Genomic DNA, 12,326 nt, shown 5'->3' on the forward strand with positions numbered 1-12,326 from the left:
TTTAGGCTTGCAGGGCATATGGTCTCTGTTGACACTATTGAACTCTGCCATTGTAGCATGAAAGTAGCCACAGATAATATGTACGCGAATGTTCACTGCTATGTTCCAATAAAACTTTACATGTAAACATAGGCAATGGGCCAGATTTGGCATGCAGGCCATAGTGTGCCAACTCCTGTACTACATTATTGCTATGAAAGAGACCGTGGGTACAGCAACATCAATCTACATCTTATACAGGTAGTTCTTCAAGCTTCCCAGTTTATCACATCTTTGACAAAGAAGTTTTCTGCCTACTTTAATTTAGAAGGGAAAGTTTAGTATGTTCTGAGAGTGAAACATAACAATTGTGAGTTAAGACTATTCAGAGTCTGCTAAGATAACTAGCATTAAAGATGCAATTTTGGACTAAGCAAGTTAGGCAGATTCTAAATTCAAACAAAAAAAGAACTACAAGTAATTAATTCTCAACTCAATCTCAACTATTGTTAGTATGTCAAACATCAAAATGGAATACTCCCAGTTAGATGATTCTGTGTCTCATTTAAGGAAGTGGAAAACAAGAAAATGGTTGGCTCAGACTTCTGCTAAGTTAAACTACTGAATGTACCTAAGGAGGCAATGGAGTTATTAAAATTTTTTTTTAATGTTTATTTTTGAAAGAGAGAGACAGACAGACAGAGAATGAGCAGGGGAGGGGCAGAGAGAGAGAGAGACACAGGATCCAAAGCAGGCTCCAGGCTCTGAGTCGTCAGCACGGAGCCCAACACGGGGCTTGAACTCATGAACCGTGAGATCATGACCTGAGCCAAAGTCAGATGCTTAACTGACTGAGCCACCCAGGCACCCCTAAGGAGGCAACAGAGTTATTAAGAAAGGTACAGGAGAGTGAATACAGTGGACTTGCTGACTTGAAGACCACCACAAAGGGCCAGTACTCCCTTTTTGGTGCTCCCTGAGCTCAGAAACAAGCACCATGGGATTTGATAGCACAACAGGGAGGTATGTTTTAAAAAGTCTAGGTACAAGACACACAAGTTTTCAGATGACATGGAGAGTAAACTGGGTTTGCACCCAAGTGGCAAAATAACACACAGTCACGTTGTAACATACTAAGGGGGCAAAACCCATCACAGGGCGATACAAATCCACATGTGACATAAGGATTTCAGAAAGGATCATCTTACTAGGGTTAAGAGCACTGAACTTCAAGCCCTACAAAGGGTGAAGGACTTGGAGAGGTTGAGGCTGAACAGAGATGATCCAGAAGGCCGGAAAATCATTTCAAGGCAGAAATGTTAAAGGATTTGGGTTGATTACATGTAAGAAGTAGGCCCTAGATAATGAGGGGAGAGGCTTGATTACATCAGAGCTCCCAATCTCTGTACATACAGTCACAAGCAATGCTATCATTCAGTAGAGTCGGCACAGTCTATGTGTGTAGGATACTCAAACAAAACTCAGATGCAGGTCTAAAACCAGGAATTTTTTATCACATTAAGTTGGGCCATCTGACTAAAGTTGGCTGTGCTATTTCCTGTGAAGAAGGTTAACAATGAGACTTGCAAGTACAGTAGATAGGAGTATATTTAAGAGCAACTGCACAGAACAGTATCTTAGGAATCCTTTTGGACTCTGTGAAAGTATTTTATAAAGATGGTCGATTAACGTATACAATAGCTTTCAAAAGCTAGACAGCCGAACTTAGGAAGTAATACGTCCTATATTTCACAATCAGAAACTAATAGAATCGCTTTGTAAAAGTCAATAGAAAGATCAAAATCACTTCCAATTTTTATCTATGTAAACTGCTTATACTGGAGGAAGTTTTCAGAATCAGCTGTGCCTTTTGGACACCAGGCTTACTGCTCTTGAGTAGCTGGAGCCCACGGCTGCTGTGCTGTCTTACTGCCTCTGCACCACCCCTTACTACAGGAGAGGACTATATGTAAATGCTGGCTTTCATCAGGGCACAAAGGTCCTTGATAAATCCTTAAGTTAGCTCTTGTTGAGTTTACAGAAAGGCGCAGCGTGCCAAAAGGCAGCTGTTAGAGCTTCCTGGTTGACCTCTCAGAAGGTGATGTTTAGAGGTAAGCATTACTTTTGGAGGTGCCAAGACTCCTGATGGTGCTGTACAATAGAACTTTCTGGGATGATGGAAACGTTCTATACCGGTACTGTTGAGTACAGTAGCCATCAGCTGCATGTGGTACTGAACGTGCCTAGTGCAACTGAGAAATCAAATTTAAAATTTCATTTGACATGCATGAATTAAAATTTAAGTAAGCACATATGGCCAGTGGCTATTGCGTGAGAGAGTACAGCATCGTAAAGTGCTGGAAAATGGTATCACTAAACAAACTTTTTCTAGTTCTGCAAAGTTCAGGAATTTGAGGGACCAATTGGTAATTCAGAGAAGCACACAGACCAGATACTTCTGCGGTTTGCAAAATCAATACAGGAAAACTGTAGTTATCGGAAATCTCCCTCATTTTTTGTATATACAGTGTAAGGAATAAATGTTTTTATCCTTTAAACGGAATCACATGGATTCAACTTAACCATTTCCTAAACTGAATGCAATACATTTACCCAAATACAGAATACTGCTTCTATTTTTTCTTTCTTTCTTTTTCTTCTTCTCCTCTTTTTTTTTTTTTTTTTTTACAAAATTTATTTGACATGCTTCACTGTGGGGAAATTTGCTTTCTAGAGGTAGAAATAATTCATGAACCAAAGGAGATGATTTCTAGAACAGATTCCTCTCCTCAGCCTCTTCCCTAGTTAGACAAGCTCAGATGCTAACAGATGGTCCCCTAGTACCTCCTGCAACCTGACCCCTTGCTCAGTAACTCCAAGTAGATGGCACCTGGGGTTAGCGTACAGGGGTGTCTCCTTAAGACATACCCACAGAGCACAGATTTTTCCAGACAGCCTAGATCAGTCTGTCCTATGCATCCTAATATTCGATTTGAGAAAATAGGATTCTTATATCTAGTCTTGTACTGAGGCCTATGGAGTCTATTAAAGGAAGCATTGTTTCTAGAGGATTTTTTCAAACTGAAGTATTAAAATTCTAGAGCTTAGTGTAAAACAAAAAGAGGGGAAAACCCAACATCTGAAACATCTGGTAACCAAAATGAGAAAAAAAATTTTTTCCCATCATCATTCACAGATGTAAAAACAAAATAACGCAAGAGACGAGAATAAAAAGAAGTGTGTGATAATTCAAATCACATGCAGGGTTCCATTAACTTTTTAAAAATCTACATGTGAAAGGTAGTCTGAAAATGATGTTAATGCTAATTGCCCAAATAATTTTCTCATAGGGATTTGTTGTCTCCTAAAGCCTGCTGAGAGGTTAAATTCCAAAATGAATGTATAAATATGGAAAGAAAACACTTTCCGATTGTTTAGTATCGATATTATTGTAATGAATGAGTAACAGTCTTGAAATTTCAGCAAAGTATAATGAGTATTGTTTTATATTCTGGCATTAAAAAGTTTCACAAAACTTTCAGAATGAGAAAAAGGTTCAACCTCAAAAGTAAAACTCACCACCAAAAATACATAGAAATTTATGCAAACAGCTTTTTGGTGGGGAAGTTATTGAAAGAAATCACAAGTCTTAAATACACATACATACTTTGATGCCAATAATTCCAGTAGCACAGAACTTGTCCTAAGAATATAATCACATACCAAGGTGGGCAATGCAAAAATATTTATGGCTGTGGAAAACTGGAAGCAATCTGTGTCCAACAGCTGGTTTATTATGATATGTACAATATGACACAATTTTGTAAAACCATTACAGTTTGTGCTTAATGAGAGTAATGACTCTCAATAAGGTGGACATATCAGAATCAACCATGAGGCTGTTTTAATAAACACACGTCCCTCCAACCTCTGGCATAACTGGGGCTGAGGGAGGGGTGGTCCCTTGGGTGAGCTGAGTGGTATGGTGAGCCACTGTTATTATGGGAATGTGTCATATCCCTTAAGTGTACTGAAGAGGAAACCAGTATGTAAGAAGAATTTTTGTCACGTGGTATAAAAACAAGTGGGGTATGTGAAATTCACATAAAATTAACCACTTTAAAGTGTACAATGCAGCAGTATTCAGTACATTCACAATGCTGTGCAGCCAACATTTCTGTCTAGTTCCAAAACACCATCACCTCCCTCCCTCCAAATCTGCATACCTATTAAGTAGTCACTACCCAAGACCTGGCTATCACCAATTTACTTTCAGTCTCTATGGATTTACAGATATAAATACCTATTCTAGATACTGAAAAAAAAAAAAGGAATCATCCAAAATGTGGCCTTTTAAAACTTTTTTTTAATGTTTTATTCATTTTTTTGAGAGAGAGAGAGAGAGAGAGAGAGAGAGAAAGAAACAGAGTATGAGTGGGAGAGGGGCAGAGAGAGAGACATAGAGACACAGAATCTGAAGCCGGCTCCAGGCTCTGAGCTGTCAGCACAGAGCTTGACGTGGGGTTTGAACTCATGAACTGCAAGACCATGACCTGAGCCGAAGTCAGACGCTTAACTGACTAAGCCACCCAGGCACCCCAAAAGTGGCATTTTAAAGGTCTCTTTCTGCACCTGGATATCCAATTGTCCCCGTGCCATTTGTTGAAAAGACTTCTTTCCCCCATTGAACTGCCTTGGCACTTTTGTTGAAAATCAACTGACTTCAAATATAAGGGTTTATTCTTGAACTCTCAATTCTGTTCCACTGATATACATGTCTACTCCTATCCCATACTAGTACCAGAGTCCTGATAACTGTAGCTTTATAGTTAAGTGTCAAAATAGCAAAGCATGAGTCCTCCAACTTTGTCCTTTGTTCAAGATTGTTTTGGCGATTCTAAGTCCTTTGCATCTCCATATGAATTTTTAGGATCAATTTGTCAATTTCTGCTCAGGAGACTGTGTTGAATCTATGGATCAACTTGGGAAACACTGCCATCTTAACAATACTGGGTCTTCCGATCCATGAACATTAAATGTCTCTCCATTAGTTTAGATTTTCTTAACTGAATTTTTTAAAGTGTTTATTTATTTTGAGAAAGAGAGTGCAAGTGGAGGAGGGGCAGAGAGAGAATCCCAAGCAGGCTCCACAGTGGCAGCGAGAAGCCTGACATGGGGCTCGAACTCATGAACCATGAGATCATAACCTGAGCTGAAATCAAGAGTTGGATGCTTAATCAACTGAGCCACCGAGGCGCCCCTGTCTATACATTTTAAAAAGCTTTAAAAAACTTCAAAGTGTTAATGACTAGAAAAAAAGCTAAAATGGTATGGAGTTATTGGAATTACAGTTATTCATATACAGAATGAGTACCAAGTCAAAGGTATAAACATTAAAATCACAGTAAAACAGTAACAACAATAATAATGTTAATAACAAATAATATGTATGGAACACTCATGACTGCCAGGTACTTTTGTAACTACTGTAATATATTAATTCATTAAATTCTTACATCTCTATGAGTTAGCTATTACCATTATCCCCATTTTGTAGATAAGGAAACCGAGGCACAGAGAATTTAAATAACTCGTTCAAGGTTACACATTAGTAAGTGTCAGAGCCACGATTCATGATTCACGGAAGGCAATGTAGCTCCAGAGCCCACTCTTTCCCATAATGCTGTTCTTCTCTTTCTTCTCGCCATGGACGATAAAAATTTCCTTCCTCTAAGTAAGAAAAGCAATATTCTACTGCTTTCTGTGAACTTCCCTTTTAATCATTTCAAAGGGAGTAAGAAACAAACAAACAAACAAACCACAATGGGTTGTTGCCTAACATTTGAGGAGCTTAAAAACAGTGTCTGGATACAAGGATGGGTACCTACAGAGTTGTGTGGTGATCTCTGAAAGCTAGTAAAGTTGAAATCTGTGTTCTGGAAGCTCAAAGAAGAGGCAGAATGAGGAGAATGAGTTCTTGCAGATGGTAAGCATAACATACTTTAACCAGGATGGCTGAATGACATAAAGGAATACAGCCTTACCAGAAGCTGAAAAAAATCTCAATGACAACCCTGCTGACGGTCCTAATTCTAGGTTGTCTGGTGGGTCTTGAAACTTTAAATAGTCCTGCAAAGGGATGTGGTAAGTTCATATGACCCCTCTCTGCTGTAACAGCTTTGCCCTGTCCAAATGAATCTTAGTCACCACTCTGGCTATTTTAGGCCCAAGTCTGGTTTTGTGGCACTGGGAGAACTACAGCATGGGTTTCTCGTGATGGGCAAACCTGAGCACTATGGCGAAAGGCCTGGACTTGGCCAATGAAAGGTTCAGCCCCAGACAGGGCAATGTCACAAAGGCCAAAGCAGGGCCAGAGTTAAAAAGACTAGGGAAGAACTGAGAAAAAAAGTATAATTAATGGTTCCTTTGGGGAAGAAATGAACTTCAAGAACAGCTGACAAAATTTCACTTTGGATAGTAAGATTTTTTTTTTTCTCTTGTAGGCTACAGTGGTTCAGATGTATGTCAAAGTCTTGGGAAACTTCTTTAGGTGCCATCTTGATAACGGCATGTCGTTAATAATTATTTTTGCCAAGGACTTTTAAAGCAAATAGAGAAGAGCCAGTTTGGAGTGCTGACTGTAAAAACAATTAGGACAGAGGCTTAATGGAGAATCATCATCACCAATAATGACCTGTTACAATTTCCTTTGTTATATAGTAGCACAGTTGACTTTTCACAATGATGGAAATGTCCTATGTCTGGGTGATCTGATTCGTTAGTCACTAGCCACATTTAGTTACTGAGCACTTGAAATGTGCTAGTGTGACTGAGGAACACTTCTGATTTAATTGTCATTAATTTAAATTTAAAAAGCTATGTGTGACTAGCAGCTACTAGACTGAACAGTTCAGCTCTATAGCATAATATCGTGGCCTACATAGTTTTCTCCCCCATCCACATAATGTTCCTCAAAATCTAGAGCTGTATATATGAAATTATTCAGATATTTCAGGGGTTGAATAATAATGAATATTACTGCAATTTAGGACATATACAAAAATACTTATAAAGTTTTATAGTTGGTGGGAGTCACATGGCTAAGGAGGACTACTAACCAATCAACCACTTAGAGGACAGACTTAAAGATGATTTTTTTACAGTAATCAAAAATAAATCAAATAATAATTTTAAGACCACAATATAAGAGTTTCCTCTGTTGGGAAGAGGGGGGGAAATGTCCCATACAGTTTTTTTACTAGTGTTGGGACACCTGGGTGGCTCAGTCAGTTGAGCGTCCGACTCTTGATTTTGGCTCAGGTCATAAACTCATGGTTTGTGGGTTTGAGCCCCATGTTTGGGCTCCGTGCTAATGGTGCAGAGCCTGCTTGGGATTCTCTCCCTTTCTCTGCCCCTCCCCTGCTCTCTCTCTCTCAAAATAAATAAACATTAATTTTTATATTAATAAAATAGTTTACTATTTTATATTTGGTCTTTTTCAAAACCTTTTAAAATCAAACGGGCTCCCCATATGGGATAATTACCATTTTTTTTTTTTTTTGGTGAGATAGAGGATAGAGAGAATGGTAAAAGGAGAAAGGTACCTAGTAAGAATAAAGAAAAGCTAAGAAAAGTAATTTGAAAATATTTTCTAGTAGATCAAGTTAGTGGGGATTCTTACTGCTTTGTGATCGTTGTCTAATTAATTCTAATCCAGTATTGTTTCCACTGAACTAAACTCACATTTTTCTTGTCAAAATATTTAAGTTTGAGAAAATGTGGCCTACATTCATATTCAACAATAATGGATGATAATAGTGAATTCCTGGGATGCTTGGGTGGCATCTGACTTTAGCTCAGCTCATGATCGTGGGTTTGAGCCCCGCATCAAGCATTGTGCTGACAGCCCAGAGCCTGGAGCCTGCTTTGGATTCTGTGTCTCCCACTTTCTCTGCCCTCCCCAGCTCGTACTCTCTCAAAAAAAAATAAACGTTGAAATAAAAATGTAAAAAAAGATAGTAAATTCCTATTTCAAAAGTAATTACGTCTCTGCTATAAATTTTTAGGATGATACAAATCTAAAATGTGATTAATCTTTCATTTATTTTAACATTTTGTTTAGATTTATACTTAGATATTACCTTAAATGATTTAAAAAACAAAACCTTATTGAAATAATTTTTAGAAGTGAGAATTTAGCTGTCGGAAAGCTTTTTGCTGATTTCTTTAATTACCTTTAGTTTCCTCCTTGCATTGAATTTCCTCAGTTGCTCTACTGTTTCTGGAAGATGAATCTTGTAGGCATAACGATCCCGCTCCTATAAAAGAAGAAAGATAATGAACATATGTAGCCATTTAAAAAAGTGAAGAAACTTAATCTAAAACAGTGAAGCCCACATTTCTTAAACATGAAACTTAAATTCTAAAATACTGGAGATTTTATTCCATGATACTGGTAAACATTCTCAAATGAGGGATACGAAGGTCAAAACTGATAGTAAAATAGTATTTTATTTTCAGCAATAATAAAGGGTTAAAATAATGGATCAAGTAATTTTTAGATATATGGCTATATGGCAAAGATAATTAAATCATAATTATGAAGGTATGAAGTTACCTTTGACATGTTCTTGTCAGGTAAAATGAGCATTTGAAAAATTAACTTCACAAATGATTGAGCATTCGGAATTGTCAGGAGTAACTGGATTTTTTTTTTAGGTGAGTGATCACTGTATGTATGTATGTATGTATGTATGTATTCATTCATTCATTCATTCATTCATTCATGTGAATGGGCCCAGCGTGGAGCCCAGTGTGGGGCGTGAACTCACAACCCTGAGATTAAGACCTGAGCTGAGATTTTAACCAACTGAGCCACCCAGGTGCCCCAGGAATGACTGGATGTTAAAAGATCATACTTTCTTTGCACTAGAACAAACTTTTCAAGGCCATCTAATTCAAGCATTTCCTCACGTGGGATCCTTTTCAATCCCCGAAGGACGATTATTCTGTTTGACTTTGTCCAGTGAGTGATCATTCTTTTATGGCAGCTCACCACAATTCTAAGAAAGTAAAAAAGTGTTTACTTAGCCTGGGCCCACATCTGGCTTGTTTGGGCTAGCGTTGTCCTATGTAATATCGCAAAGCAAACATTCTTCCTCTTCTATATAGTAACTCCTCGGTAGCTAAGAGGGGGATCATGTTTCCACTAAATCTATTCTTCTCTGTGATGTCTCCAGTTGCCTCAACTATTCCTCATGTATATATATATTTTTAAAGTTCATTTTTGTGAGAGAGAGAGCAAGTGGGGGAGGGGCGGGGGGGGCAGGGAGGGAGAGAGAGACTATCCCAAGCAGGACCTGCGCTGTCAGCACAGAGCCTGACGCAGGGCTCGAACCCACAAACCATGCGATCGTGACTTGAGCTGAAATCAAGAGTTGGGCGCTTCACTGACTGAGCCACCCAGGTGCCCATTCTTCATGTATATCTTCAACCTCTTGTCATTCTTCTTATTACCCAATTTGGTTCTACTCTAATTTGTCAATGTATCTTAAAGATTTAAATAAGTGTTCATTTCAGAAATAGTTCTTGAGAGCCTGCTATGTTCCAGGCATTGATCTATGCACTTGGGATACACAAGTAAACAAAACCAACAAAGATTCAGGCCCGCGTGTAGCTCATATTCTAGTAGAAGAAAATACAGTAAGGTAAACTATGGAGTATCATAAAAGTGCTATGGGATAAAGCAAAAAGTAAAGCAGAGTAAGAGGGAATGGGTACACTGCAATTTAAAATAGGGTGGTCAAAGTCGGCCCAATTGCCGTGAGGACATCCAAAACTGGTGAGGGAGTGGTCTAGGCAGAGAGAACAACACAAAGGCCCAAAGGAAGAAGTGCACCTGGAGTTTTCAAAAACTGGCAAAAAGACCCATGTGCCATGGAGTAAATAGATCAGATCAGAGAGGCAACAAGGCTGGGGTAGGCCATTTAAGATCCTTTTTAAAAAAAATATTTATTTTTGAGAGAGAGAGAACACAAGTAGGGGAGGGACAGAGAGAGAGACACACACACACACACACACACACAGAATCTGAAACAGGCTCCTGGCTCCGAGCTGTCAGCACAGAACCCAACGTGGGGGGCTCGAACCCACGAACAGCGAGATCATGACATGAGTCGAAGTTGGATGCTCAATTGACTGAACCATGCAGGCGCCCCCATATAACAGCCTTTTATTCTGAGTGGGAGAGGGAGCCACAGGAAGGTTTTGAACTGAAGTGACATGATCTGACAAGTTTAAAGGAACACTCTGGTTGTTGTGTTGAGAACAGATTAAAAGGGAACAAGGGTTTAAGGGGGGAAAAAAAAAGGCAGGGAGACCAGTTAGGCTATTGCAGTAATCTAGGGGGAAAATGGTAGATGAAGTCAGATGGAGAAAATAAAGATGATGAAGAGGAGATAGATTCTGAATATATTTTCTGAAAAAAGTTTTACTGAGGGGTAATTAGCATATAACAAACTGCATTTTTAAAATGTATAATTTTCTAGGTTTTGACATATACAACCATAAAAGCATCACTGCGTTCAACCTGAATATACCCATCACTCTCTAAAGTTTCCTCACGTCCCTTAGTCATCTCCCTCCCAATCCCCGGGCAGCCACTGTTTCTGTCACTGTCAATTGGTTTGCATTTTCTAGAATTTTATATAAACGGAACCAGACAGTACAGACTCATTTTCTAACTTGTTTCTCTCAGCACAGAGGTTTTGAACTTCATCCATGTAGTTGTGTGTATCAATAGCTGATTCCTTTTTATTGCTGAGTGACATTCCTTTGTAAGGATAGGCCATAATCTGTTTACCCATTATCTGCTGATGGACCCTGGGTTGTTTCCAAGTTCTGGCTATTACAAATAAAGCTGTAATGACCATTAATGTACAAGTCTTTGTATGGATACACATTTTACTTCTCTTAGGTAAATACTCAGCAGAATGGCTGGATTGTATTATAGGGGTATGTTAAACTTTTTAAGTGGTTGTACCATTTTACATTTCGATAGCAGTGTATTAGTTGCAATTGTTCTACATCCTCACCAATACTTGGTATGGTTAGCCTTTCTGATTTTAGCCATTCTGATACATGTGCGTATAGACATTTCGTTGTGTTAATTTGTATTTCCCTAATGAAAAATGATGTGGAGCAACTTTGCGTGTGCTTATATAGCATCCACATATCTTTGTTGAAGTGTCTGTTCCAAATATTTTCCCGTTTTGAACTGGGCTGTGCTTTTTCTTATTATTGAGTTTTAAGAATTCTTCCCAACATAGTAGAAGGGGATTTAGATGTCCAAACTCCCAGTTATAAAGACACAGGGATATAACGTACAGCAAAAGGAACACAGTTAATGATACTGTAACAACTTTGTATGGTGAGAGATGGTAGCTAGATTTTATCATGGTGATCACTTCATAATGTATATAAATGCTGACTATGTTGTACACCTGAAACTAATATTGTATGTCAACTATAGTTCAAAAGAAGGAATTCTTTACATAATCTAAATATGTAAGTCCTTTATCAGATACATAATTTGCAAATATTTACTCTTAGTTCATGGCTTGTCTTTTCGTTTTCCTACAGTGTTTTTCCAAGAACAGAAGTTCTTTTTTTCTTTTTAAAGTTTATTTATTTATTTTGAGGTGGGGAGAGAGAGACGGACAGACAGACAGCACACATGAGTGGGGGAGAAACAGACAGAGAGGGAGAGAGAGAATCACAAGCAGGCTTTGTGCTGTCAGCACAGAACCCGATGCAGGGCTCGATCCCACCAACTGTGTGATCATGACCTGAACTGGAATCAAGAGTTGGACGCTTAACCAACTGAGTCACCAGGTGTCCTCCAAGAATAGAAGTTCTTAATTCTGAATATATTTTGGAAGTGGAGAGAACAGGATTTTCTGAGGGAATGGATGTGGGGTGTGAGAGAAAGAGAGGAGTCAAAGACCACACCAAGGTTTTCAGTGTGAGCAACTGGAAGTCTGACACCAAGAGAGATGGGGAAGAGATCAGGACTATAGTTTTGGATATGTTATGCTTGAAATATCTAAAGTTCAAGTGGAGATTCAAGTAGGTACTTGGACATACAAGCCCGGAATGCAAGAGAAGTCTGGTCTGGAAATAAATTTTTGGAGGGTCACAAACATTTAGAAGATATTAAGGATAATACTCAACTCTGTCCCAGGCACTGAATTTGGGACTTTCACTGGCAGTATCCCATTTATAGTTGTTCTTTAAAACAACTATATAAGATAGTAGAGACAATGCTACATGCTAATTATCTCAAAAGC

The 12,326-nt window shown here is 38.6% G+C and overlaps 1 protein-coding gene across 6 annotated transcripts in view; it reads right to left on the bottom strand.

Annotated features, from left to right (window-relative positions):
- Positions 1–12,326, bottom strand: part of CASK (calcium/calmodulin dependent serine protein kinase) — a 230,704-nt gene that overhangs the window by 102,111 nt on the left and 116,267 nt on the right. For all 6 annotated transcript variants that reach the window (XM_032592039.1, XM_030305111.1, XM_030305114.1 and 3 more), the window contains exon 7: positions 8,214–8,297. In XM_032592039.1, coding sequence (XP_032447930.1) covers positions 8,214–8,297 — 84 coding nt within the window. The remainder of the gene's footprint in view (positions 1–8,213; positions 8,298–12,326) is intronic.

This window comes from Lynx canadensis, chromosome X (genome assembly GCF_007474595.2).
Source record: "Lynx canadensis isolate LIC74 chromosome X, mLynCan4.pri.v2, whole genome shotgun sequence".
Classification (NCBI taxonomy): domain Eukaryota; kingdom Metazoa; phylum Chordata; class Mammalia; order Carnivora; family Felidae; genus Lynx; species Lynx canadensis.